General features: G+C 43.6%; 5 protein-coding genes and 1 pseudogene across 5 annotated transcripts; 5 read left to right on the top strand and 1 right to left on the bottom strand.

Moving 5' to 3' along the window:
* Positions 1–1,171: 1,171 nt before the first annotated feature.
* On the top strand, positions 1,172–3,284 carry LOC109462362. Its single transcript, XM_019758909.1, has 3 exons — positions 1,172–1,330; positions 1,876–2,010; positions 2,435–3,284. The coding sequence occupies exons 1-3, from the start codon at positions 1,225–1,227 to the stop codon at positions 2,815–2,817; spliced, it is 624 nt and encodes a 207-aa protein (XP_019614468.1). The 5' UTR covers positions 1,172–1,224; the 3' UTR covers positions 2,818–3,284.
* Positions 3,285–3,601: 317 nt separating this feature from the next.
* On the top strand, positions 3,602–6,362 carry LOC109483821 (annotated as a pseudogene).
* A 547-nt stretch (positions 6,363–6,909) lies between these two features.
* Positions 6,910–7,992, top strand: LOC109462539 (probable nucleoredoxin 1-1). Its single transcript, XM_019759096.1, has 2 exons — positions 6,910–7,351; positions 7,710–7,992. The coding sequence occupies exons 1-2, from the start codon at positions 7,049–7,051 to the stop codon at positions 7,848–7,850; spliced, it is 444 nt and encodes a 147-aa protein (XP_019614655.1). The 5' UTR covers positions 6,910–7,048; the 3' UTR covers positions 7,851–7,992.
* A 155-nt stretch (positions 7,993–8,147) lies between these two features.
* Positions 8,148–9,924, top strand: LOC109484730 (tryparedoxin-like). The gene is made up of 3 exons (XM_019788436.1): positions 8,148–8,159; positions 8,414–8,884; positions 9,516–9,924. Exons 1-3 carry the CDS (start codon positions 8,148–8,150, stop codon positions 9,654–9,656), a joined length of 624 nt encoding a protein of 207 aa, XP_019643995.1. The 3' UTR covers positions 9,657–9,924.
* Positions 9,925–10,219: 295 nt separating this feature from the next.
* Positions 10,220–12,275, top strand: LOC109465583 (tryparedoxin-like). The gene is made up of 2 exons (XM_019762941.1): positions 10,220–10,640; positions 12,058–12,275. The coding sequence occupies exons 1-2, from the start codon at positions 10,332–10,334 to the stop codon at positions 12,199–12,201; spliced, it is 453 nt and encodes a 150-aa protein (XP_019618500.1). The 5' UTR covers positions 10,220–10,331; the 3' UTR covers positions 12,202–12,275.
* A 518-nt stretch (positions 12,276–12,793) lies between these two features.
* Positions 12,794–26,346, bottom strand: LOC109465594 (eukaryotic translation initiation factor 4E transporter-like). Its single transcript, XM_019762949.1, is given in 21 exon segments — positions 12,794–15,303; positions 15,768–16,142; positions 16,145–16,282; positions 16,644–16,806; positions 17,174–17,479; positions 17,881–17,975; positions 18,163–18,331; positions 18,482–18,580; positions 18,920–19,144; positions 19,588–19,691; positions 20,051–20,144; positions 20,267–20,527; positions 20,912–21,087; positions 21,638–21,820; positions 22,186–22,222; positions 22,399–22,718; positions 23,015–23,128; positions 23,439–23,581; positions 23,878–23,951; positions 24,230–24,407; positions 25,915–26,346. Coding segments are annotated over 20 exon segments (3,420 nt in total). The 5' UTR covers positions 24,377–24,407; positions 25,915–26,346; the 3' UTR covers positions 12,794–15,106.
* Positions 26,347–27,140: the final 794 nt, after the last annotated feature.

Here is a 27,140-nt window from a genome sequence, read left to right on the forward strand (position 1 = left end):
CATTTTTCTAGGCTGAATGGCTTTCGACGTTTGAGTAGTTTACGTAGTTTCTTTGTATCACCCGTCTATGCAGTACATCCTCTATTCTTCCGTTTGCAAATATTACCCCCATTATAACAACAATGCAGCTACGTATACCAGGGTTCGAGTGTCTACGTACTAAAGTGGACACTGACGTGGAGCTATAGGTCAACAATTGTTCGTATGAGGAGGTCGAGTAGTACAAGTGTTCACTAACGATGCACACTTCAAAACCCTCACTCAGCCAATAAGACTACTTAGTATACTAGAACATCCCGTTATAATGTCTATCTAGTTCTTGTCGTCATTTCCGTACTATAGAAAAATGACCTCTATTGTGCTCCGTTCTCACACGTGCCAATTTGAGAGGATGAATGGTTTTCCCTAGCTTTTGGAAACCGGTGTCGTGTCGGTGAAGGTTAGCCATCCAGGTAATAAGATACGCCAAAAAAACAGTTACTCAAGCAACTGGATATGATAGTTTCCAATATCATATCCAGTTGCTGTAAAGCGGTGTGGTATTTCAAAACAGTTGACGTGAACATTAAGAAAATTACCTGATGGCCAAAGGTATTCGCTGCTGTACTATTCCTCAAGTCATTCTGGTCTTCCCAATTAGACTGACCCATTGACACTAGTCACGTGGTGGCCTTAATTACTGCCACGTGACTAATCTCACTCTAGAGCTGTCAGTTGCCGAGTGACCCAAGAGTGACTGGTCGAAAGCTCTAGGTGAGAACATATAGTATAGTACCTTTGTGTTGGAACAAAAGTTTTAACTTTAAACCTGTAAATACCACCATAGACTAACGTTCTCTCCTTATTTGTTGCCACAGATTTAAACGACATGGGGAAACTGGGGAAAACACCCCCGGCAGCAACACAGGACGACATCGTGCTCGACTCCAGTACGTAACTGGCCTACCTTTTTATACGTCTTTTATAACGAAAAAGCATTACACGTATACAATAAGTACCACACATGTGTAATCAACCACAAAACTGATACATACAATCAGGTAACGATGGTCTGTTGTTGTAAGGGAAAATTATGTAAACATGAGTTCAGAATACTATATGAACATTGTGAAAATCACCGTACGGTCAATGACATTTGCTGCTGTACTATTTGTCGCCCCAGGTACGGAGATGGAGAAACTCCCTCCACCGCCTGCGCTACTGCGCCTCACCTGCACGGCTGTGATGACGAACGTGATGAGCGCTCACCTCGATCCTCTCCTCACCGTGCTCGTCACTTTCCTCACCTTCTTCCCGGCGGCAACACAGGACGACATCGGCTTCGACTCTGGTAAGGACTAGTATCCACCAGACTAACAAACGCGGGCTCAAAAACAGTAGAATTTAACCAAACAGGTATAATGAATGGCCAGAGGAGTTTGGCCACCGTAGACTACACTAGAATTCACCTTCCCGCGGATTGACTCTCCTGACCCTTTCTACGATCCGGAAAGCGATTCTACAGCGTTTTTGTCACTCAGATGTTAGATCGAAAATGTTATATCCTTAATTACCAGTTGTGGGTAAAATGTAGCGAAGAATGTCTTGAAAATACATTGCATCTGCTTCTTTCGCAAAGCTTTAACATTCACAAGTCAACCATTACATATTTCCTATAAAATTAATGCAGTAATGTAGATTGCCGCAAGGGGCCCTTAAAATTCCAGAACCCAAAATACTACTAAATGCACCTGCACCTAAACACTGTTTGGCAACATAGCGCTTGGAAAGCCGACACCAACTGGTCACATTGAGATAAATTAATGGCTGCAACTATAGCAAAGCGATTAAAATGACCAGACGGATAATGATGACCTTGTGATTTGATCCACACAGGAAAGGGGTCACCACCCGGACACCAGGCGCTTCCCCTGACCGTCCACAGAACCCTGGTCGTCATGGGCGTCCTCACGGTCTGCATCATCCTGTCCTGCGCATGCTTCGGCGTCTACTGGAGGAGGAGGCTACGAGGTCAGTGACCGATCGAACGGTCACCTTTTATATGCACTCGTCATGGTTAACCCCAAGAGGGAGGGGGTCTTATTATAAAATATAAGGGCAATTTTGTCGAGGTGTTAACATGTAAGAAACAATCTTGAAATAGGACTATCCTGCCTATACGCTGTACAGGTGGAAAAGAATAGTATACATATAGTAACCACACAATTGGACAGACTATATACTAACGGTCTGCCAGAGCTGTGAACACGTAAAACTCAGTGGAGAAGTGTATAATGTGACAATTGTTCATTTGAGTGATTCTGCTGATAACGAGAAGATGACTGCAATGCTCTAATAAGTAGATCTGTTTAATCTACATTATAAGTCGACAATATGCCTTAGTTTGTAACTTTATATCATATATATCTACATTTTATTTATTCTCATTTTCCAGCTCAAGAGCGAGCCCAGGAAGAAGCCCTGAACGCCCCTCCTCCGAGTTACTACGACGTCGTGACGGAACCGTACGAGTTCGAGATAACAGTCGAGTCGGGAGCCTCGCAGACACACACAGATGATTCCCCTCCGTCTCCCCCAGGTCCTGCTGGACCCCAGGACTTCGTGTACACCGCCACCCAGCGCCCACAGAGCGCAGTAACACCGCTGTCCGTACAGGCGCTGCTGCGGGGAGTCAGGATGTCGCGGCTGGCGGCGGCAGAAACTCAGAGACAAGAAGAGGAACAGTACGCAGACAATGATGATGACGAAGAGCCCCCTCCAACTTACGACAGTTACATGAACTATTCCGTCACTCCTACTCGGATCAGTGACGGCTGATTGGAAACAGAACGTACAATTTTTTACACACGTAAACTTGTACATAAAGTAGTCAAAACAGTAACCCATAACATTATTACCCTAACCCTCACTCAAGACTGGTTTTCATATCTCTATACATATATACCGACTCACTAGTGTATACGTTGGAGACTTCCGATTTGTATTATAGTAAAGTTTAAATTTTGTTCATGATATCAAGTAACTATATTACTCATATTGAGTACGTACGAGTACCATGCTGGCAGCAAAACAATTATACAACACAAGTATCTTATAGTTTTCTCTTCAGTATTACGCAGTATAAGATTTCAAACAGACTAGAGTTTATACTATGAAGCGATGTAATCGCTAAAATTCATTAAGAAAAGTTAAAAGTTTATTTATTCAAGATATTGTATGCATCTGATGTTGTGAGGATAGCGATTTTCAAAATCCTCTTATATATATAATAAAGCACATTATACATACACAAAGAAGAGTGCATGCCATACATTGTACCATGTTGTCGAGCACTTTTACACGATAGATTGAACTGTATGGGTCTCTCATAAAAGGGTAGCGTCATACACACAGAGCCAACAGAATGGTTATAACAATGGTTTGTTGCCAATCTTGTTCTTTTCTGCAGCACTCGCCATGATTTCATGTTCGAACAAACCTTGAAATTAACTGCCATTCTGGACATGATAAGAAGACAACACAGTCTTAAGTTGACACATGCTGAAAACATGTTTTTACATTCTGTCCTTTTGTGTAAGCATTTAACGGGTCTAGAGTATATTTAGCCTACACTTCTGGTCCACGTCCACAAGATTTTAGTGTGGCTCAACTTTAGCAGCTGCATTCGTACAACCCAATACCAGAGGAGTAAGACGTGTCACCATGAGGCTGTCTGTATTCTGCCTTGTACTGCTTTTCTGTGGAGTCCACAGCCAGTTTCATCCCGAAGGTGTACATGTCTCGGAGTTTGCAGATGTTGCCACACTTCTTGCAGACTTTCAGGTTGGTATTTTGGCAGTATATATTAATTCTTAGCTTCGTATATGGATCAGTCTTTATTGGCGGTAGCATAGTTTCCAGAGGGGCAAAATAGGGCAAAGACTGAAAAGTCATTAGATTTTCCTGTGTAAGGGCACGCCAAATAAATAATCGAATGACCATAAAGCATGACATAACATAACAAAGTTGTGTTTAATAGTTACACAGGGGACATTTTCATATATTTTACTAATAGTGGTAAAATGTTGACACAACGTCTGTATCGTTCCTTGTAGGCCCAGCTTGATGAACAAAAAATCCAACTTGAGGACCAGAAAAACCAGATTGACGAAATGATGAAACGGAGCGGTATGTTAATGCTCAATTCAGACATACTCGTATCATAAATCGGCTACGATTGTCTTTTGTAGCTAGCCTGTATAGTCTTGCTTGTGGCGATTTGCCGTACTGAGATTCCCAGTTTCAGCTTAATTCCTGCGAAACTGATGTGTTATGTCAATATTGTATATTATATAACTATTGTATAGCTTGAACAATTTGAACATTTCCTTTGTCATCTACAACAGGAGCCGTGTACGTCCGCTGGGGGAGGTCAACTTGTGACAACGAAGCTCTCACAGAAACCGTCTACTCCGGTGAGAGGTGAAAATCAAATCGTCAACAAAGCCTACTTTCCTATTTACCCGTTGTATGGGACGTTTGGCGACCATGATTCTACTAGCGGTCTTCCTCTACATTTCTCAAAGCATATACTGTACCTAATACTAGTTGAAGATAGTGGCCATGGGTTAATTTGAGTAACTCTACTTGTCACGTAGTACATGTTATATAATCTACATACACGTAGTATACGTAGTATCGGCACCAAGCAACATTGGCATTTGTTTTCGTGAACAATAACACACTTTATAACCCGATCCGCCTCTTCATGACCAAAGATTTCTGATACGGAAAGTATTGTACTATCAAAACGTGCCACTTCTCTCCGGCCAAAAATTTCTGATACGGAAAAGATTGAACTGTCTAAACTTTTGTGCCACTTGTTACTCATTTTCAGGCAGGGCAGGGGGCACAGCTCACACTCAGACCGGCGGCGGGACCAACTACCAGTGCCTGCCGACCGACCCGCAGTGGGGCGTGTACCAGGACGGCGTGCAGGTAGCACAGCACAGTTTCGCCCTATTGGCATTTCTATAGTTAAGGACCCAAAGATGACTCACTTCGACGCGGTAAAAATTATAGTAGGGTGCACTGCACAAATACGAAAATCGAATATGTTTGAATAGGAGGTACGTATACAAACTACAAAATATCTAGAAACAAAAAAAAATGCTGTCGGCGTATCTGCTCGTAACGTACACTTTGAAATCGTCCTACCCGGAGATCCAGCGAACTGCAGCCGACTCACCCGGAATGCCAGTTGCGTAATACGGCGCATTTTACACGAACTGCAAAACCGGCTTCACAATTCAAATCATACAGTCTCAAACCTGATACATTCCTATACCACACAGCACAATTTACATCTGGGTGACGCTCACATCAGGCTTTCGCTGTACTATTTTCTATACCGGCGACTCATAGACCCCCGGGGTCATGTAATACTGTGTTCTGCGACCTTTCAGACAGTGTCGGCATTCATGTACGGTGCGGAGTACCAGATGGACGATCACCCACACTTCGGATTCTTCCCCAACGGGTTCGCTCAGGACGTCCCGTGCGCGGTCTGCTACGTCCCGACCCGCGGGACCGAGTTGATGATCCCCGCCCGACACACTTGTCCCGTCGGCTGGACTAAAGAGTACGACGGGTACCTCATGGCGAGCTACGCCGGCCATGCCAGTGCGAAAGTGCGAAGTTCTAGCATTCATTACTTTCATGTAGCCTCTACCAGCAGGCTTCGTGAGGCGGCTGGAAAGAGTAGAAATCGGCCAAATAGAGAGATAACATGCCAGGAGAGTTGGTCCGCTAGAGACTACAGTTTGCCGCACCTGGGTGCCAACTCCCGATCCCCTGGCATGTCATCTCTCTATTTGGCCAATTTCTACTCTTTCCAGCCGCCTCCCGAAGCCTGGTAGAGGCTAACTTTCATGTACATGTACTTATATATTTTTGTCAGTTTAGAATTACGTTTGCTTCTACGCCAACCTGAATCAGTTTTGGTCTGTTATATCAAGGTTTTATTTAGTTTATTTATTGTTAGTTATTATTTGTTACTCATGATTAATATTTGTAAGTTTTAAAGAGGAGGACACTGTACACGCCTTGCAGGCTTCTTTCCTCCTCCTACACACTGTTTGTTTCCTTTATTTATTTTGCATAATTGTTGATTAATGTTTTTATTTTTTATTATATAAATGAAATGAAGGAGTACGTGTGCGTGGACGGGCAGCCGGAGACGGTCCCGGGAGGAGACGCTAACCAGAACGGAGCGTTGTTCTACCTGGTGGAGGCTCGCTGCGGGTCCCTGCCGTGCCCCGAGTACGTGGAAGGGAGGGAGCTCACCTGTGTCGTCTGCACAAAGTAGCTTTCATCATCATCATCATCATTGTTGTTGTTACCATCTTTACAGGGTGATAGATCCTTTCGTTAGCTTTACCATGCCATAAGACGGGGTGCGAAAAGGCCCTAATAAGTACATACTTTAGGCATGTGCGCCTTTGTCGAGGCTAGATAAGCAAATTGCAATGTTAAGAAATGAATGTCAATAAATTGAAAGGGATGATTATTGAGTTACACTAGCTTTCATCTCACATCTTTATATATCGCCCTTTATATCAGTGTACATGTATTGTTCTAAACAGTCCATGGTACTACATATATTCGCGTGTTTAAGTGTGCCTTTCTTTCTATAATTTTCAAATGATGTGTTGGAAAAGATATCGTCTGCAACAGGCAATACTAGTATTCTGACGCAAAGGTGAACGTACATCCAACGAAAACTGCGAAAACTCCGGTTCAGCCGTACGTTCAGCCGACGTGCAGCCCAACCCCAAGCCCAACTCACCCAACAGCTTAGAGTATGACGTCACTACGCAGGACTCAACCAGCGCAGTCACTGAACTCTGACCACTGACGTCATCTAACAATACAATTTCACATTACAATGTTTGTCACGTATTTAAGATAGAAACGTAGTCGGGTTCCCTGGCGTAGAAAGCTTTATATACTAGTGCCTCACCGTGAGTGCCTAGACTTGAGTTAAGAGTTTTCTGTGTCTGTGTTTGCAATGGCCCTGGTGGAGCTGCTTGGAGAAACCCTGCAGAAGTCAGGGAAAGGGACGACGGTAGACACGCGCACGCTGGCGGGGGAGGGGCGGTACGTGGGGCTGTACTTCTCGGCCCTCGGGTGTCCTCCCTGTCACCGCTTCACTCCCAAACTCGTCCGGTTCTACAACGAGCTAAAACAGACCGAGAAGGGGGAGAGTTTCGAGATCGTGCTTGTGTCGGGAGACCCGGACAGGGAGAGTTTTGACGAACATTTTGAGGAAATGCCCTGGTTGGCTATTCCGTTCACGGATGCACGGAAAAGGGTAAGCTAAGAATAAGAGTAGCACAATACCTCCATGGGATAGCCAACCAAGCGTCTGTAGTAGTCTGTAGACTTTTGCGATAAAGTACGGTGGCCGACAAATACACACCTGCGTCGTCTGCTATATACTAGTAAAGGAAGTCATTAAGCAACATTTTTTATTCGGAAAAGAAATGGGTCGTTTCCAAAATGCCATTCGAGTTTCGTGTTAACATTTTTGTTATCAAAGTTTATTACTGTTATTCCAAAAGCAATTAATTTGCACGCGTTTGTCTCATAGATTCATGAAATCCATTAGTATTTATGACCTAACGTTTTTGAATCAAAGAATGATCATCCTTCCATTCTCTTTTTTTCAGCTGAACCTGTGTGATAAGTATGAGGTGTTGGGGATTCCTGTACTGGTTATTGTGGACGCGAACTCTGCCGAACTCGTCACCGACAGAGGCAAGCACGGAGTCACTACAGACCCGACGGGAGAGAACTTTCCGTGGAAATAATTGGCTTAAATTTATGTACATGAACATTCTGATATTGTGGAAAATGTGGAATCTGCTTTGTTGCATTGGCTTCATGGTGCTGCCTCCTATCTATAGAAACATCAACTGCAGTTTGATTTGACCAAGGAGGTTTACCTTCAAGACAGACTTAACTAAGACTCCTTGATTTGACATACTGTAAACTTATCTATTTTCGCGGGACTTTCATCATATTTATTTGAATCTTAAATATCTCAGGCTTGTTATTTCATTTCTGTGATGCTGTTGTATAAGTTAACATTTAACTAAAGCGCCGCTATGACCAAGGAGGTTCAATACATACCTCCTTGCTATGACCATGTCTTTGTCTTATATTAGTTGATTAATAATAAAGAAAAATCGCCGCTGTCTCTATGAGTAATGGGTTATGTACAGAAATAATAAGCAGAGTTTGCCCCAGCAATTTTCAAGCCGATGTAGGGAAGAAGGTGGCCTTTCCTGACGGCTAGTAAACACCAAATTCGAAAGCCATCCCTCTCGAAAAGCAAAAAAACTGGCTTTTCTCTCCCAACATCTGCTTGGAGATTCAATACGCCCTATACGTCATTCTGGGTGGCTACCTGTCGGACAGGTATGTCTGTCGGCTGACGAAAGGCGGTGACCCGAGACAGAACACAGCACGTCATTCAACAACGCCCAAGACTGAGAAAGAACAGGACGCTTTGTGTGTATCATCTGTATCTTGTCTAATTACAATCATGGCGCTTGTTGAACTTCTCGGAGAAAGTTTGCAGAAGAAAGCGAAAGACGACGAGAAGTTACCGACCAGTAGCCTGGCCGGGGAAGGCCGGTTCGTCGGTCTGTACTTCTCCGCACACTGGTGCCCCCCTTGTCGCCTTTTTACCCCGGAACTTGTCAACTTCTACAACGACTTCAAGGCGAAGGGCACTTTAGAGATTGTGTTCGTCTCGTCTGACGCAGACCAGGGCAGCTTCGACGGGTACTTCGGCAGTATGCCCTGGCTAGCAGTCCCGTATTCGGATAGGCAGAGAAAGGTGTGGTAAAATCTATCCACATGTCAATGCACTATTAACTTGAGAACTCTAGTGAGGTAGAGTAGTACTGAAGGTTCAACAAAGCCGCTGAAGGTTCCAGGGTAGCTTTGACGGGTACTTCGGCAGTATGCCGTGGTTAGCAGTCCCGTATTCGGACAGGCAGCTGAGAAAGGTGTGGTAAAATCAATGTACTAGTAAGAAACTGTAGCGGTAGAGTGGTACTGAGAATTGTGTACTGAGTGAAGGTTCAACAAAGCTTTAAGGCTAAGTACATGGTTAGGTGTGGTCTTTCGAAAGACATGCGAATGGCATGAGTCATAGGAGGAGTGGGTGTACAATAAAATGGGGAGGGAGGAGCCCACCCAAACAATAATCCGTTTGTCAGTGCTATCGTCTATTAACGCACGATTAAAGTAAGCAAGTAAGCAAGCAAGCAGTAAGCCTAACAGATGAGCTCAGTCATGTACGACAGCTCGAGGCGTAGAATACAAGATCGTCCTTACAATAATTCTCATGTATGCATATGCCATCACCGAGTAGTTATAAAATAAAATCAAATAACAGAACACCTTTTGCCCAAACACCACGTTGTAACAGGATGATAATATATTTTTCTTTCATTTCCCTCCAGGCAGAGCTGACTAGAACGTTCGACGTGAAGGGCATCCCTACCCTGGTTATCCTGAAGGCCGATACGGCGGAGGTCGTCACGAAGAGGGGGCGGGACCGCGTCATGAAGGACCCGACAGGACAGGACTTCCCCTGGGGATAGAGCTATATTCATGTAACTCGTACTCAAAACAAACTTTTCACAGTAAAAACTCTGTCATATTTCCTGAAAATGTTTTGCATTGACATCATCATCATCGTCTCAAGGTGTTATTCTTTCCTTGGAACCCCCGGGTCTACCTTGACGAAATTCAACAAAATTCTAGTGAATGAACCTTGTTTCTAGTAATGTTGTATGAAGTATACCTGTAAAATTGCTAAGTATACGATGGAATAAAATGGCTATATGTACAAATAGAATTGCACGTGTATTTTGCAACATTGCTAAGTATACTTAGAAGCCTCTAGATCTTGTCTGTGTACTAAATAAATATACTGAATGAACAATCTGTAGCAATAATGAAGTCAAAATCACCGAGATACTTGGAGTAATGAAACGGTACATGGCTACTGTCCACGTATTATATCATAATATATTCACATGGTACTTTGATGCAGCCCAAAACTAGATAGGTCAGATTTTCTACAGATCCAACTGGTTAGGCAAGACGTTACCAGGGACAAGACACTATAGCTACTGCCCGAGGGTCTAGATCTATACAACAAGGCGTTACACACTACACAGATAACCCACCTGTTGCTGCCCAAGTAAAAGTTAAAGTGTAGAACCAGTTGTATACTTTCATCAAACAAAACAGGTGTTGTGAACAATCTTAAGATGGCGTTGGTGGAGCTTCTAGGAGAAAAACTGCAGAAGAAGGCGGGAGAGGAGGAGACGGTTGAGACGAGTTCCCTGGTGGGAGAAGGGCGGTACGTGGGCCTGTACTTCTCCGCGCTGTGGTGTCCGCCATGCCACGGCTTCACCCCGAACCTCGCCCGCTTCTACCACAACCTGAGGCAGCAGGCGGGGAAGGAAACGGCGTTCGAGGTGGTGCTGGTGTCGGACGACACGGACGAAGACACGTTCGCGGAACACTTCGGCAGGATGCCGTGGTTGGCGCTGCCGTACTCAGAGCGGCAGAAGAAGGTGAGACCTAACCCTTAGTTGGACAGTGGATTAACAAAAATTAAGCCAGTGTCCATATGCCACTTCACACTTTGCCTTTCAATAGATATACGGCGTATTAGACTTTTCAAATACAATGTAATGATAACGACAGAAGACTTGAGGTTTGCTACACAACACGCGACTGACCTAGATTCTGCCATTAAAACATGCCCTACTTCCCCTTGCCATCGTCGTAGGACTCATAAGTAAACGTAAACGTATTGCATTTCTAAAAGAATGATAATTACATGCTTTGTATTTATTTCGTCTAGTAAGTATTGTTTCCGTTAAGTTATAGAATGGTCAAGTGATACGCAAGAACACTCGCAGATATTTTCGGTGGCCTATATATTATAAAACTCAGTGGAATTCTGCCGACCAAAGTATGGCCATGTTGATTTGATTATATGGATGACATCCGCGCGCGCATGAATTTTCGGCCGTTTCCAAAAAAAAAAAAAGTTTTCAACCATACTGTAAATCGTGCAAAACAGTTGCTAAATGAGCAAAAATATACCATAAGTTGCAAGGAAAACATTTAGAAACGATACCAATGTCGTAGAATGCCAAAATCAAAGGAAAAAAGACAAAAATGTAAAGAAATGAATTCGAAGAGTAGATTATTCGCCATAACATATTCTGTGCCATTTGTTCAACCTTCATGACCACGTAGATTTCATAGTAAAAGCAACTTTTTTTTTTGCAAAACTTTTTTTTTATTCGCACGCGCGCATCAGTTTTAGGGTTCCCAGAGGATGTCATCCATATAATCAAATCAACATGGCCTATCTGGAACGCGAGTAACTCGCTCAACCACAAGTGGGCACCCATACCTTGTTAAAGTGCCAAAATCCAATACTCAGCTTCACATGTCCTCATATGTACCAAGGACTAGCAGGCTGTGGAACTCCTTACCAGCCTCGGTCTTCCCTGACTGTCCCAATATGACTAAGTTCAAGACTGCCGTAAACAGTTTCTTGTTGAACTCTTAGAGATTTTCTGATTTATGACAATTAATTATGTACCATGCAATTATGTATTATGTATAATGTATCTGATAATTTTGGGATCGAATGTGACTGTGCACTTAAGCGAGGGGAATTGATTGATGTGACATCATATTGAACCGAAAATCATCGATCTACGATGTTAAGACCAGGTTCATTTTGCACTGATTAGAAAAAAAAAAAGACAGGTTCTATGCAAGTGCCTCTGGTGGCTAATGCCATGGACACTGGCTGGCCAATTGGATACTGTCTTTAGGCCAGCAAATGATCTGCTTTACTAAAAAACCGTGATTACGCAAAATCAGATTATAAATGGTGAAACTTTGAAACTAAAGAGCTGTACTTAAGACAAGCAATAAATCATTTCCCATCTGTTTTTTTGTGTGTAGAAGGACCTGTGTACAAAGTACCAGGTTTTCGGCTACCCGATGTTGGTTCTACTGGACGCCTCCACTGGTGAGATGATCACGTGGAAAGCCCGAGACCGCATCAGGGAGGACCCGGAGGGAAACGACTTTCCCTGGAAGAAATAGAAGACTGCACAAATATAAACCTCTTTACCGTGGCCTACACGTACAACGTATGATAACGCTGGGGATTCTGACACGGTATACTAGTATACTGTTGGTATATATAGGTGGTGTGTTACGCCGAAGTGCTGTTATACCGGCTACACAGATACAGATACATTAGGGTCAAAAAGTAAGGAGCATTTGACCTTAAGTCAGTGGGTGTCACTTTCTAACCCTACTATACAGTCAAAATAGTTAGATGTTTAATATACTTTAACAGTGTCACAATATGTTGTACCTGTCGGCCACGGTACCTCAGTCTTCATTCAACCAATGGTTTTAAGTGGACTGAATACTTGTTAGATCTACATGTGTACATGACACATGTAGATCTACACCTCAATCTACATCTCAAGCAACTAGCTCAAAAGCTGTGAGACGACATGGTAACATACTAAAGAAGTTTGGTACATATGTATATCAGAGTTCTCTTGCTAACACATCATGCTGTATGGGTTGATGTACATACATTTATAAACTAGTATGTATGTCTAAAATCAGTAGTCAATATCACTAGTGTATCAAAACTAAGAATGAAGAAACAACAACTTGATTTATTACCAAATACTCGTGTTTATTTAACATGGAAGTTGGGCATACAAGCCATTTTTTGTCATTTTACATCTCTCAAGAGCTCACAAAAGCAAAACAGAAAAGGGCATCACAAAAAAGAAAGAGCAAAAGGAATACATTTCTCTTGAAAATGTAAATAATTTCTTGAACCAACACATTCTGTCTTCTATAAACTTAGACTTGGTATCAACCCTTTTATACATTTCTCTGAAAGGGGAATCTACTAACACAATACTGCAACATTTCATGGGAACTGTGTAGGGTTGGTTTCTCTCTAGTTGCACAAGTATTCGTGAGCTCAACATGTAAGCTTTCCACCGTAATTTACTTTCTACGACACATAGTAATACAAAATAGACATGACTTTTTCCCTTTTTATGACACAGAACATAATTTTTTCTTTCTTTCTCAAACAAAGTATGTCGTATGAAGCAGACTCTGACTCAGGGGCATACAGGTGTTGAAGATCAAAATAAAGTATCCAACTATTCACATGACCAGTAATTTGACAAGTTACCGGTATAGGTCACCAGGACATAAGATATTACAACTGGCAAATTGATTTGGGCCTACTTTCAGGTGCAGTTAAAACTCGGCTAGAAAGAGGCTCTGTGTACTGACTGCATTAAAAGAACAGCTACTGTGAACTCTATGTAACTGGAAGTTTAACCTGATGAAATGTTCTTTCTGGTAGCCAATAGCTGGTGTGTTACACCAAAGGGCAGTTATACCCAATTACAGATACAGAAGCTGGTGTGTTACACTGAGGGTGTGTTATACCCGCTATACAGATACAGAATGATACAGATTGAGTCCATACCACAGAGGTTACTGTTACGATTGTTACCAGATTTCCTACATTGCTCTGGCTTCAAATACTAGTACTGTTTACAAATTGGACAGGGACTTTTACTGTAAAAAGAAATATCCTATTGCCCCTTACCATTTACTTATACAGCAAAGGTGAAATAAATAGATTTCAACCATTACAACTGAAACAACTTTCTACACGTATACCACTGGATAGCCCCTACTGTGATCATAGTGGTATGGGGGTGGTAGCACTTCTTTATACATAGAATATACCCTGAAACGGGCAAAAAAAGCCTCTGGTCTGAGGCATCACAAAAAAAAGAAACAACCACCACAGTCAGACAGCAAAAGCAGTTGGAATGCGCACCCATCTCTCACCATTCAAAAGCTACAGGACACAAACACTTGAGTACAATGCAGTATTTACATGCAAGCGGTATATTACTGGCAAGGAACGTTAACACACATATACACGTCTGTAACACCAAAGAACTAGGCACACTGATCTAAGGCTGTGTTAGAAACCCCAGTCCGAGGATGGCATTCCAACTGCAAATGCTGCCGGTATTGTAGAGACGGAAGTTAACGGCAGAATATACATGTACAGGGGAGGCTTTATACGCTAGGGACAGTGTACAGGCACTGATTTTATACAGTCTCTGGAATACAACATCAACAACAACGGCAGTCTGTAGATATACAATTTTTCAAGACGGTTTATACACTTTTCACGTGTTTTTGCTATGAAAAGAGAAGTTGCACGAAAACGGTTTTGCTTCACAACCAATATGGACAAGAACCGGATAAGTTGGTTAAGTAGGAATCAGTGGCAATGCTACTAGTCACTGACACATGCTATTGAGTAACTGCAATCATGGACTGATGCTGTATACCTTTTTATATGCACTTTATGAGTTGATTTTCTCCCACAATGTCATGCAATTTTGTAGAAATCACTCTTGAAAGAAAACTGGGGCAACATAGTCATTGCAAATGAAGGGCCTCTTGGGTGTAACACAAGTTGTTCCATTGTTGTAGTTGGACAGAGTTGATTGTTTTACTTCCATTCTTTACACAGACTGCCCCTGGTAAACCCCATCGGTGCCTGTCATTCTGTCAGAGATTGGCTTGCAGGCAACCTATTTATTATTTAGGTGCCTGAAATGCCAGCATCACTTTACAAGGCATTGCATCTTGATTTACAAATAACCTTCCAACGGAAACGCTACGACTTCACCTGTGTTCGACATAATTCTTTCGCTTTGAACTCCTTCTGAACAACAAAACCCCACAATTACCTCTTCACCATCAAAACTTGTGATCCTAGCTTATATCAAAATGAATCCCTTAACAAAACCGAATCAACTTAACAAAACGAAAATGGATCAATCTTTTCCCATCTTCTTCTTCTCGAGAGGAAGAATGGTTCCTTGTGTTGTTAGTAGCTTTTCAGTGGAAGATCTCTTTAGCAGCAGTTGTTCTACTGTACGGCGGCTTGCTGGGGTCGTTCCAGGTCGTCCAGGGAGAGGACCTTCTGTCCGGAGGGGAGGGAGGGGGCAGGCATGGGCTGGCGCAGCACGTCCTGTCCGAACCACTTGGCAAGGTTGTCGGCGGGGGTCGGGGACTTAGCCAGGGGTCCGCCCGGGCCGTTCTGGGTGGTGTGGCTGGTGATGATGTCTGGAGATGGGATCCAGAAAACAAAGCTTTTTTAACATGTCAATGTAGGTTAAACATCCAGGTTATAAGATATAATACTCGAGCCATCAAGAAACTCCGAAAGCTAAATTTTGATGTTGTACATGTGTTTTTGTATGGGGGAGGCAACTTGTAAAGGTGCGTATGCACCTGTTTTGCCCTCCCTTTCACTTTGTGAAAAATCAAAATAAGCAATAGACAAATAAGGCTGCTTGTAGCGAGGAAGACACAGTGGAAGTCCGAACAGAGTAAAGAAAGACTGATCGCAGCCAGAGGCTGTTTAAACAGCTCTGCTCTGAAGAACACACTGAATCAACCATTTGCTTGAGCATGGTAGAATCATTACGAGCATACAAACTTTTATTACAACAACAGCTGATAAACTTGTATGTTTGATACTGCACTCCATAACTTCTGTAAGAAAACTTCAGTAGGTTACTCCCCACCTGGTCGCTGGTGCAGGTGTGCCTGTGGTGAGACAGTTCTGTTGGGCTGCGGTGAGATGGTGCGCTGCATGAGCTGCTGCATGGCCACCTGCTGCCCCAGCCCGTTCTGCATGGCCAGCTGCTGCTGCAGCATGGCGGGGTGGGGGTGCGAGCCCGGGGGCAGGGACAGGTGCCGCATGTCCATCCCTGGGGGGGCTAAACCCATGGCCACCGCGGGGTGGGGGCCCTGCGGGACCATCCCACGCATCATGGACATGTGGTTGGGTGGGATCCCCACGCCGGGAGGAACCATTCCCATGCCGGGGTGGATGGGGACGCGAGGGACCATCCCGACGGGAACCTGGGGGACGGGGTGGCCGAAGAGGGGGTGGGGGCGTTGACGGGTGAGCGGTTGGAGGCCAGGCGCTTGTTGATGATGGCGGCGGCAATCTTGGCCATTTCTGTGGGACTGCGAGCGCGCTGGTCCGGGTTGGAGTCGGCCTCCTGTCCACCCTTTTGCTCCTGTCCGTCAGTGTCTGTTACAGAAGAAAAGGAAGAGATTCAACACTTAACCCAGAAACCATGGAGTGCAACAGTTAAAGATCTAAAGGTATACTGTATCAGCCCTTCAGAACTCAAGCAGGAAACATTTTTTTGGCAAAGAAACACTAGTACAAATGAAAGAAAGCTGAAGAAAAAAAGGAATCATCAAGAATGACAAAAGACAAGTGGTGGGTAGACGGGTTAATGGACTTTGGTCTCGATCCATCCCAGTGTTGGTCTTGTGAAGACTGTCCTTTGCTTATAAGGAACCAAACTATGGTACCAAATTTGTATTGGTGGTGAAACTGAGCAGCAGGGTGAAGGTTTAACAACCAGACAAAACCTTCAGCCCACCTTCCTTGTTCTTGTCCTGTAGCTCCTTCATCAGGCTGGCTACGGGCGAGTCTCGGTTCCCATGGTCCTTTGCTTCCTTCTCCTCCTTGTCCATGTCCTCTGCGTGCTTGTTGTGCAGCTGTCGGATAACGGCCGTTGGGGTGAAGGCGGCAGGAACACGGGGCTGGAACACCAATAAAAACCAGTTAACAAAAGTCTTAAAGGGAGTCTCTTAAAATAAAAAAAGATTCTCTTTGCAAGGCCGCTTTTCATTGAGGTCATGAGGGAAGAGGACAAAACATATAACAAAGATACACTTTATGAAACTTACAGCAGATGTTATCCTGCATTTCTCAAACCCTATCATATAAAAGACGGTTGCTTACCAGAGAGCAGCCTACATATATCCTACATCCTGGGCTGCCTACACTATTTCTGCAACACTTTGCAATAGAAACACTAAATTATTTCTGCAACATTATGCAACCTAACAACTACATAGCATCTTATAGTGACAACTTATATTGTGAAACAGCAGCATCTAACCCCACCTTGCTAGCTGCAGATGTGGGTGTGTGCTGGCCTCCCTGAGGAGGCTCCCTATGTGGGGCTCCTACGTGTGGAGGGCCTGCATGGGGGTGTCCCATCTGCTGTGGAGGCCTGTGCTGGGGAGGGGGGTGTGGGTGGAAGCTGGGGGAGTGAGCACGCCGCATGTTGTCCCGCTGCTTCTCTAACTGTTTCTTAATGACAGCCTCCTGCAGGATGCGCTGTGTGTGGATGGCCAGCTCCTGTGGGGAGGGCACACGGGCGAACGGGGGACGCACTCCGGGCGGGCTTCCAGACATGCCGTACTGTCCCTACACATGGGAAAACATCATGTCATTTCATTTGTGCCTGAACATTTGGCAGACAATGACAGCTCAGTATATGTATTTATACAGCTCTGTATACGTGTTCCGAAGACATGGCCACAGTAGGGGGTCTGGTATTCTTCCCAAATAATTCTTAAACTCATAATTCAATTAGACACTATATTCTGCTTACTGAGGGACAAATTTTGTTATTCTTTTCCTCTGACAGAGCTTCATCTTCATTCTAAAGTCAAATTTTCTTTTTTTTAAGGATTTATGAAGGATCACAAAGTTCTCCCCAAGAAGAAACCCCTATGCTGGCTGGGGGCCCCTAATAACAGCTTAGAGGGCCCCTAAGCTCTAAGAGCGTAGTGAGAACTATGCTGAAGGTAACTGGCTGTACTTACAGTCATGGGGGAGCCTGGCAGCTGTCCTGGGATGGAGGACGGCACCTGCAGCCCTCCGATCATACCTGGAGTGGGGGAGGGAACGGGAGAGAAACCTGCAACACAAATAGAGGGAACGAAACATCCGTACATAATCCAGGAATCTTAATCAAAGACAACTTTACTTGAGTTGTATGTCTGATTTTTCTGATTAACTAGACTTTTAGAAACTCTAATCAGTTGCTTGAGTAACAATTTCTTTTTGTGCTGAGAATCTGTTTGACAAACTGATTTGCGACCTACCGAGTGGAGATGGCACCCTGGGGGACCCCTGGGCCATGAGGAAGTCGTGTGGGGAGGGGGGTCGGTGCAGGAGGGGTGGGGAGGGCGCTCTAGGGGGTCGCTGGGGGTGGACCATGGGGGGGTGCTGTAGAGGGGGGTGGCCAGCTGCACCTGTCTGTTTCATCAGCTCCTGAAACAGACGGCAAATAAATTGTCAAAACATGATACAAAAGAAATGTTACTGCGAGTTACTGATTTTGAATAGAAGCCTATTTTACCTTTGTCTTACATCTATTGGCAACTTCTCACTAAGCAAGTTCTAGAAAAAAAGCCTGTCCACCTGAATGACATCCTTCGGAGGTTCTGGCCCTCTCTGGGCCTTCTGGTTGTCCATCTGCAGTACCTGCAGAGGTGACAGGGGGCGTCCATCTGGTCTCACCTGTAATAAAACATGTCCAACTTCATCCTTCTCATTTACCAGTTGTTTTAAATGCTGAACATTGCAGTACAGTGCAGAAAATCAAGTCTACTTCTTTCTACCTACATTCCCAACGTGTCTTGTTGAAGTGTGGGCTTCTCTTTCTAGGACTAAGCGGAAAGTCTCATAGAAAACATCCATTTGTCATATTGTTAAATGAAGCACTGTGGTAATGCTTGCAATCTCAGCTGTCAATTCTTATCTAAAGCTATCTAATAAGGATACTCCTACAGTACTTGCTGGCCACTCTACAATAGTTCCTATACTCTTAGCAGTATGAAGACAACCCCTAAGTCTCACCAGTGCTTTCGGCTGCTGTGGCAGGGTGCCCGTCGCCTGCATGGAGGCCACCAGCTTGTCAAATGCCGACAGTCCGCCCACAGGTCCTCCCTGCCTCTGGCCTGACATGGGTGGGGCCGGCTGCTGGGTGGGGACAGGTTGCCGTGGCAACCCCGGCTGGTGTTCTGGCGGGAGTTGCCGTGGAAACACTGGCTGCTGGGTGGGGGCCTGCTGGTGCTGTGGAGCCTGGAGAATGTTGAGGACGATCCATTTCACAGTTTTCTAATTTCAGAAAACAAAGTGCTAAACAGCCCTATACTTAAACAACCAGAACCTATAATTCAATGACAAACTCTTTATCTTGCATTCATTGTCAACGGTACAAATTCCACTTGAGTGAAGCAGCTATCGGTATGATGGCTGCTGCTATACTCACTTAGTTTCTCACAGTCATAAGTTTATTTCATGTCTTTATCATATCATATCATGCTCATTGTGCTACTTGCTCAATTTTCTTTAACATTTTTACTTTTACACTTACCCGTATTTGTACTTTAAAAAAATTCGACGGTCAAAAATTTGGGTAAGTCTAATTTTTATGTAGGAAATTACAGTTCAAACATATTTCAGAATAACTTCTACCAACACAGATGAACTTTCAAGCAAAGACAAGGCGTGCTGTACTGTACCCTGTGTGGTCCTGCCTGTTCTCCCTGTTGCTGCTGGTTCTGTATCACCATCTGTTTCAGCTCTGCCTCGATCTCCTGAACACTCTTCACACTGCCTGCCTCAGCTGAACACAAACAGAAGAAATCAGTAAAACTCATCAGGATATCATTAAAAATCTTCACAAAATCATGCAAGTCTTCACACTACATGCTTCAGCAGTTCAACTGGACACAAACATCACAAAATACAGCTAAAACTGCCCAAGAAGACCACTCAGGGGACTGCTAAGTCTGACCAATGTGGACAGGTGGTCACCATAGACAGTATTCCTAATACCTGTCAACTGGAAAAACCACCTTGGAGGGCAAAAAAAAAACGACCACACTGGCCAATAGGAACTTGTACACACATACATACACACATACATACAGGTTTGACTGTTTTATTATAATATTAGGGATCGATGTCTGTTATGAGACCTACCGTGCTGTTGAAGATGGTGATGTTTCTGTGACATGGTCTCCATCAGGGGGTGGACTGGGATCCGTGCCTTACTCAGCATCTCCAGAATGTTCACCTGAGCAGAGGAAGAAGAGGATTAAGTTCCGTGAATATGTTGATTTTCCTCAGACAGTAAAATTTCTTTGCTACCATGAAGACAAAGTGAACTACAGTAATTAAACAAGTAGCACCCCCTACCTTGTTGTGCTGCTCGCCTGGCGGGTAGATGAACGTCGCGGGCGGCGGGACCGGTGAGTGTCCGCCCTTCTCCTCCATCCCGGCTGTCAGCCGCTCCAGCTCCTCGTGGATGGACGAGCGGCGGCTGCTGGGGCGGCTGTTGCTACGGGAACCGGGCCGGCTGTTGCTGCGACTGCTGCTGCGGCTGCTGCCTCGGCTGGCGAACCAGCGGCTGAACCGGCTGCTGCTGGCAGCTGCACTCTCCTCCGGGCTCTGAGATATCTGTGGAGGCATGTTGAAGTGTTGTTTTGTTAATTTGTTTATTTATACAAACATAGGAGGAGGCATGGAGTGCAGCAAGAGGGATGAAGCTCCTCCTTTGAAGTAACTAATAAAAATACAATTATTATGACAAAACTACATATTCTTCTTTACTTTCGTACTGACACTTTTGGAAAGCTAGGTAGATAGTATAGCAAACTACCTTGAGAAACAGCAATCACTGATACAGCGTTACAAGTAATTTGTTCATATTTGTACAGAAGACATAGAAGACATAAACAAGAAATGTATGAAACATAGTGCAGGAGCAAGCCCTCCTAACCCTTTGAACTATACTAATCATAATGATTAGTAGTTATCATCATACAGTTAACATAAACCTACAGGAAAGCCTGGAATGTTTCCATCGATGTTGAAGAACTCGTCGAAGTTGAAGTCTCCACTGTTGGCAGCTGTAGGCTGCGCCCCACGCTCCCGCCCCTCCCCGTCCTGGGACATCTCAGGAGAACTCGAGCTGTTCGTCTCCAGACTGCCATTTCTGTCAGGCTGTTTGGTACTCACTGCAAGTCAAGACAGAAAAACAATCGGTTGAAACGAGAGTGAAAAAAGCCATCTCACTAGTTGTTTGGTACACATCTTGAGGACAGCTTGGAGGATGTTAGAATCCAGATTATAGATGATTATCTACCAGTAGCTCAGATCCTATGGAAAAGCATGTTCAAGAACAGGCATTGTGAGGATGAAGCAGAACTTGGTTGCTTGTAGCTTGTGTGTGACTTGTGTAAAGCCAAGACCAATGAGTGACATGCAAGTGTAGTGTACTATGGGTGCAGGCACCTTACAGGGCACAGAAGAGTACAAAATACCAAAGCCCTTCCTTTTTGCAAGGAAAGGGTATGTTAGGTGGGAGCATTCATACACTTGTAAAGAAAAATAACTGTAAAGTGAGTATGTATCAGAGATATATTGTGTTTGGTGTTTCTTTCACAGAATGAGTAAGTGTTGTTGTTGCCTCCAAGAGCTCTCTTGTTAACTGTGGCAAGCACAGTGGTTGTTGTTAGACTGTGGCAAGCACACCTTCCTAGCTTTGACAGGGAACCGGAAATTTACCTTCACCGTTTAACATAAAGTCAACACTGTCGGTTTCACAGGGCAGGGTTTCACTCGTGAACATGCCTTTCTTGTTGTCCCGTTTCTTGCGCTCCACGTAGTCCTCGTAGCCTCCCAGCTCGATGGTGTCTGACTGGCTGGTGGGGCCCGCCGAAAACCACTCCGGCTCCTCCGCAGGACGGTCTGGGAAATGTACACAGGGTTCATTTAGACCTAAAAAAAACTGCATCAAGCAGATTCCTTATCTATTATATTTGATACATGCATATCCTTGCCTTTGTATGTCAAATTTGTTTCAAGTATATTCAAAGACATTCAAGAACATGATATGTGAATTTTCACATTGTCAGCTATCTAATCTTGAAGGATGTACTCTTATGCTTGACAAATATAGCAATGATAAAAAATCTTTCTAATGCACAGGGGAGTCTGTTCATACTACAATTTTTAATATCATACTTATTACTGATGCAAAATTGAAAAAAATTGGGACTATGAGACACAGACTTCCGAGTCGTGTTCTGAGATTCAGTTAAAATTGTACTTACTGTGGAGTCTTGAGCGTCTCGAGGCATCATGCTGTTGCTGGAGGTGAGAGAATAATTATTTTTACAGTTAGGCCCTTACACAACACAAGATCAAAAGGTATGAAAGGTATCAATCTCTCTTAAGGCCTGCAAAAATATTTAATAGCATTATATTTTATTTGAAGTATTCGGAATTTCCTCACGTACTAAAAGTTTGCTATCTTGTTTGCTTACCCGGTCTCTGCCTCCTCTGTCCCTGTTGCGTTCCTTGAACTCCATCTCTCGATCACCTCTCCCGAAGTCTCTGTCCCGGAGGTCTCTCAGATCTCTGTCCCGGTCTCTCAGGTCCCTGCCTAGATCTCTGTCCCGGTCCCGCCCATCCCTGCCGAAATCTCTGTCCCGGTCTCGGCCGTCCCGGCCCAGGTCCCGGCCATCCCTCGCGGCCTCTCTTTCTCGTTCGTAGAGGTTCAGGCGCCCACTGCCGATCCGACGCTGGTTCCCGCGCCCTGACTCGTTCTCCCTTCTATCCAGGCGGTCCATGGGGCTACCTCGACCTAAAACATTTTCAACAATTTTATTTGCATTCTCTAATGCTCATTAATACTACATGTAACATGCTTGGGTGAAACAACGTTGAAACATCATAAGAAGTATATTTTTCAGGAACTAAAATACCAACATTAAGTCTTTTCTGTGGAATCTCAGTCCAGTGACTGTAGATACAATGATTTCACAACTAAGACAACTGTGAAAGAAGCCACTAGGGAGAGTATGGGGCAAAAATATGCTGTATGTGACTCAGAAAACACCATGTCAACACAAGTACAGGTAAGCTGTTGACTGACTGTACCTTTTTCATTGTTGGATGTCTGAGTGGTGACCTGACAGCCGCTGCCAAAACTGCGTCTCTGTGGGCTCAGGACTATGCCGTCCTTGTCATCCTCACGAACACGCTCTCGGGGATCTGCAAATATAATGTTTGAAGAATTTAACAGAAGGCCGAAAATTGAACTTGACCTTAGTCTTCTCTCGATGAACCCACATACCAAATATCATCAGAATTCATTCATAGCTTCATTAGTTATTGTTGGCCAAAGTATACAGAAACACATTAAGCTAAACATGCGAACAAATACACACCAAAAAGAATACCTCACTTTCACAGGGATAAAGAGCCATAGAATACAATCACTTTTCAAAATGACAACATAGACTAAGATACCAGCTGGATCCATCCACAAGGCAATACAAAAAATGGTACTTTTGCAAATTACCTGCGAAAGATTTCCGTCGAATCTCCCTGTCCGTGTCGCCTGTTCGTGAGCGCTTGTGATCGTCTGGTGCTGGCGAGCTGGTAGCAGAACGCTTTCCCGACACGGACGCGTGCCATCGCTCCGGGTCCCAGATACCCTCCGGGCTAAGGTCAAACAAAACATATGTAACCAGTGACTAACCACAACTGCTTCTATTTTGATTGGTTGATAGCAAGTTGATAATTATTTTTTTACCTCAAATCTACTAAACCCTCTTATCCTGAGGCAGTGATCGAGAATCTCATTAACATAAATGTAGTTCAAATCTAGTTCAATAAAAAAAGTGTCTTTTGAGAGCTTTGTGTGTTTGGCTGCCTGGCAAATTATACTTGGATCATAGTCCAATTCAGTAAGTCATAGGTCATACAAATCCAAAAATATGGGAATGTTGTGGACTTACCTGTCAAACTCTTTAGATAGGAAAGCTGGTCTCTGTTTGGAGGGCCCACATTTTGCCAAGTTCATTAACTCTTCCTGTAGACAAGACATGGGGATTCAGTAAAAAAAAGTTTTCTTCTGAACGTAGAAGGATTTCCATATGCAGTAAGCAAAGATCATGAAATGTCAGCCAAAAATACAAATGCTTGTTGTTCCATACAACTTACAAATACAAGAAAAAAACAACCCCAGCTCAAGTTATTTTGTGATCAAACAATAATCAAACCACGTGTGAAGAACTCAAACTCAAAGGAGATCTAAGTCCCATCCATGTTTTGGACATCTGGTTCTAAAGAAGGTAAAAGTTTTCCCACCTTGTTGTATCTGTGCTTAGGCAGTTTCGGTTTATCAGTCTCGGCTTCTGGAGGGTCCGCAGCATCTTGCTCTTCCTTTTCCTTCTTTTCCTCTTCTTTCTTTTCATTCTCCTTGTCACTCTCTTCCTTTTCCTCAACCTTCTCCATCTCTCCTGTCTGCCTGCCTCTACCTCTCCGCCTGAAGAAACAGTACAGAGTACAGATAACCTATGTTGATGTCAGTCGGTCAGGAAGTGTGCATAGTCTGGAGTGGTTAGTGACCCTGCCTCTGGATCTAGAAGTCAAATCCAGGCTGATATACTATCTTACCACTCCAAGTAAAAAGGCACATTACCTAAAAGGGCCCAAACTTTGTGGTGACCAACAAATAATACACAATGACATCAATCTAGAGAAGCACAACTACTGAACCACCAGAAAATGCTGATTTCTATCTCCCTTTCAAATGCAAAATTTCCAGTAGCAAATTTTGGCCATGTTTTCTTTTTTCCCGAACTATGGTACTAGTAATTGGTATGGTAAATTTAGCATTTACACCTCTCACTGCTCAGAGGTACCACTTTTCCATCAAATTTGTATTGGTAATGAAGTTAGGCAGCAGGAAGAAGTTGTTAATGTAATGGCAGACAGTGTCAAATGAAGTTTGGATTGTCATGTTCCAGAATATTCACAAATTTGTGTTCCATGAGAAATTATACAACATACATACATACCTGATTTTATCAATTTTATCAGAATACAGTCTATAGTAATTATGGAACAACTATGAAGAGTTTTAGCAGTCACAGATTTCAAATTTAAAACCCATCCTGACCAATCATGGCACAATTCAAATTTAAAGCTCATCATGGCCATTAAACACAAGATATGTCGCACCCCTCAACACTATTGTGTTGTTAATTATTAATCCCACAATGACTCATGACACTAAAACAATAACACAACAATCATGTAAGAACATGCTCATGTTTGCAATCTAAGGAATTAATTTGAATTAAAAAGAAACCTGTAAGTGTGAAGTTTGTTGCAACAAACTTCATTGTATCAAAATTACCACATGAATTGCATCAAGAAAATACAACAAAGCTTATTTGCAAATTACATGACAAAATACTTGTACAGTAATGAAAACACAACGATTACTTTAAAATTACACCACATAACCTGTATAATACTTCAGTAGAGTTATACTTATCTACAAAAGCTTAAAATATGAGAAAGTCCATTTTCTGATTCTGACACAAAAGGAAAATTGACAAGAGCTCATTTTGACAGGTTAACAAAACATTATGCCTAAAATTGTTACATAATTTGCAACAATTGCTACCCGGTAGACTCCTAGAAATTAAACTATGACACTACTGGAAAATTTTATCTAGGTTGACCATTTCTGACCTTACCTTTTTTGTTTCGTCAAAAAAGTACAAATTTTCAACAAAAAAAAAAAAGTGAGTCATAAAAAATGACGAAATGACATGGCGGCCATATTTGCGTCATGCCTTCAACAGCGAGGCACAAGAAGAAAAACCAAAGTCACAGAAAAACGGCCTTCCGCCGAAGGATTCGGGCTCTTAAGTCCTGGGATAAACGCTGGCAATTTTCGAAGATATATCATAGAGATGCGCAGGATTTGAAACTTTGCCAGGTGCAGCGAGAGATGGCTCGGCGGCCTTCGCGCCACGTACCTTCACTTCAACCGCGCGGCGTTCCCTCCTAACACCTTTCCCTGAGCTTCGAGCCTCGTCAAACGTTACAAGAATAACCTTAACACACAATATGACACAATGGCCGCTCCTAAAGGGTCACAAAGTCGTGCATTTTGGAGACATAAACAACTACACTTTGACAACAAACCAAAATACTGATACTGCAGCTGCTAACAGTGGAAGCGGAATGCCCGGATGAACGCATGCGCTCTCAGTAAAAAGGCAATTTGCATAAAGGTCAAGTTATTACTTCCGGTTGTCAGTGAAACCTGTTGTTCCACAGCTAACCGCTAGGTGCGCTTCTGGTGTCAGGAAATCTCCAGACGGCCCCAGAGAGTCTTTTATCCTCCCCGATTTGTGGAGGATATTAAAAGAGCCTGGACCTAAAATAGGTCCGGTAACCAGGCTAAGACTGATCTCGAAGCAGATTCTGTGGGGCAAGGGGCTATCCACCCTCCCGAGCAGGGTTAATAGTGGCTCGGCCCGAAGGGTCCTCCTCAACTAGCTAAATTTCGGGCCGAGCCACTAACCCTGCTCGGGAGGGTGGGCTAGCTAGGTCCTGTAAGCATTACATCACTTGCCCCACAGCCTCTGCTAGGAGATTAGACATAGAATCAAGACATATGCTAGTCTTCACTCTCGACTAAAAAACACTTTATTTTGCGACGATTATTTCAATGTCCGTATGACGGAGGATCCACCTGAATGACATTGTACCATTGTACAAACATTGGTTCTAAAGCTAACGTTACCAAGGACAACAGCTTTGTGTGTACCCAGCGAGTACTAGTAACATGTCGCATATACGGTGGTGGATGAATACTTAACGATGCCTCTGGTCGATAGGCAGGAGAAACAGTACCAGTTGTAACCGTTAGAAGTTTTATTGCTCTTCTGCGTAGCGCCAGTTTTTGAACAGTACGAACGTCACCTTTCATGTCCTAGATTAATCCAATGTGACAACTCTTGTGTTAAAATATGATAGACATATACAAATACTACATTGTAGTATGATAAATTACCCAACTTATATGTTGCTTCAATTGAGATTCGTGTAGAAAAAAATGGTCGACGTCATTACCTTTTTTGACATCTTAGGCACGAAGTGATAAATATGGTCTGGTAGAAAACTTACCGTGTCGATCTTTCTTTAGCCTGGATGAATGAATGGACGAATAGGGATACTTATATTCATTAATATAGAA

This window comes from Branchiostoma belcheri, unplaced genomic scaffold (genome assembly GCF_001625305.1).
Source record: "Branchiostoma belcheri isolate BF01 breed outbred unplaced genomic scaffold, Haploidv18h27 scaffold1, whole genome shotgun sequence".
In the NCBI taxonomy this organism is placed as follows: domain Eukaryota; kingdom Metazoa; phylum Chordata; class Leptocardii; order Amphioxiformes; family Branchiostomatidae; genus Branchiostoma; species Branchiostoma belcheri.

What these genes read in the sequence shown, in the direction of transcription:
- LOC109465583 (XM_019762941.1), top strand. Translation starts at nt 10,332, where the DNA reads ATGGCGTTGGTGGAGCTTCTAGGAGAAAAACTGCAGAAGAAGGCGGGA. An exon ending in ACTCAGAGCGGCAGAAGAAG is followed by an intron (nt 10,641 to 12,057) that starts GTGAGACCTAAC and finishes TTTTGTGTGTAG; the next exon opens with AAGGACCTGTGTACAAAGTA.
- LOC109462539 (XM_019759096.1), top strand. Translation starts at nt 7,049, where the DNA reads ATGGCCCTGGTGGAGCTGCTTGGAGAAACCCTGCAGAAGTCAGGGAAA. An exon ending in TCACGGATGCACGGAAAAGG is followed by an intron (nt 7,352 to 7,709) that starts GTAAGCTAAGAA and finishes TCTTTTTTTCAG; the next exon opens with CTGAACCTGTGTGATAAGTA.
- LOC109484730 (XM_019788436.1), top strand. An exon ending in ATTCGGATAGGCAGAGAAAG is followed by an intron (nt 8,885 to 9,515) that starts GTGTGGTAAAAT and finishes ATTTCCCTCCAG; the next exon opens with GCAGAGCTGACTAGAACGTT.
- LOC109462362 (XM_019758909.1), top strand. Translation starts at nt 1,225, where the DNA reads ATGACGAACGTGATGAGCGCTCACCTCGATCCTCTCCTCACCGTGCTC. An exon ending in CGACATCGGCTTCGACTCTG is followed by an intron (nt 1,331 to 1,875) that starts GTAAGGACTAGT and finishes TGATCCACACAG; the next exon opens with GAAAGGGGTCACCACCCGGA. An exon ending in CTGGAGGAGGAGGCTACGAG is followed by an intron (nt 2,011 to 2,434) that starts GTCAGTGACCGA and finishes CTCATTTTCCAG; the next exon opens with CTCAAGAGCGAGCCCAGGAA.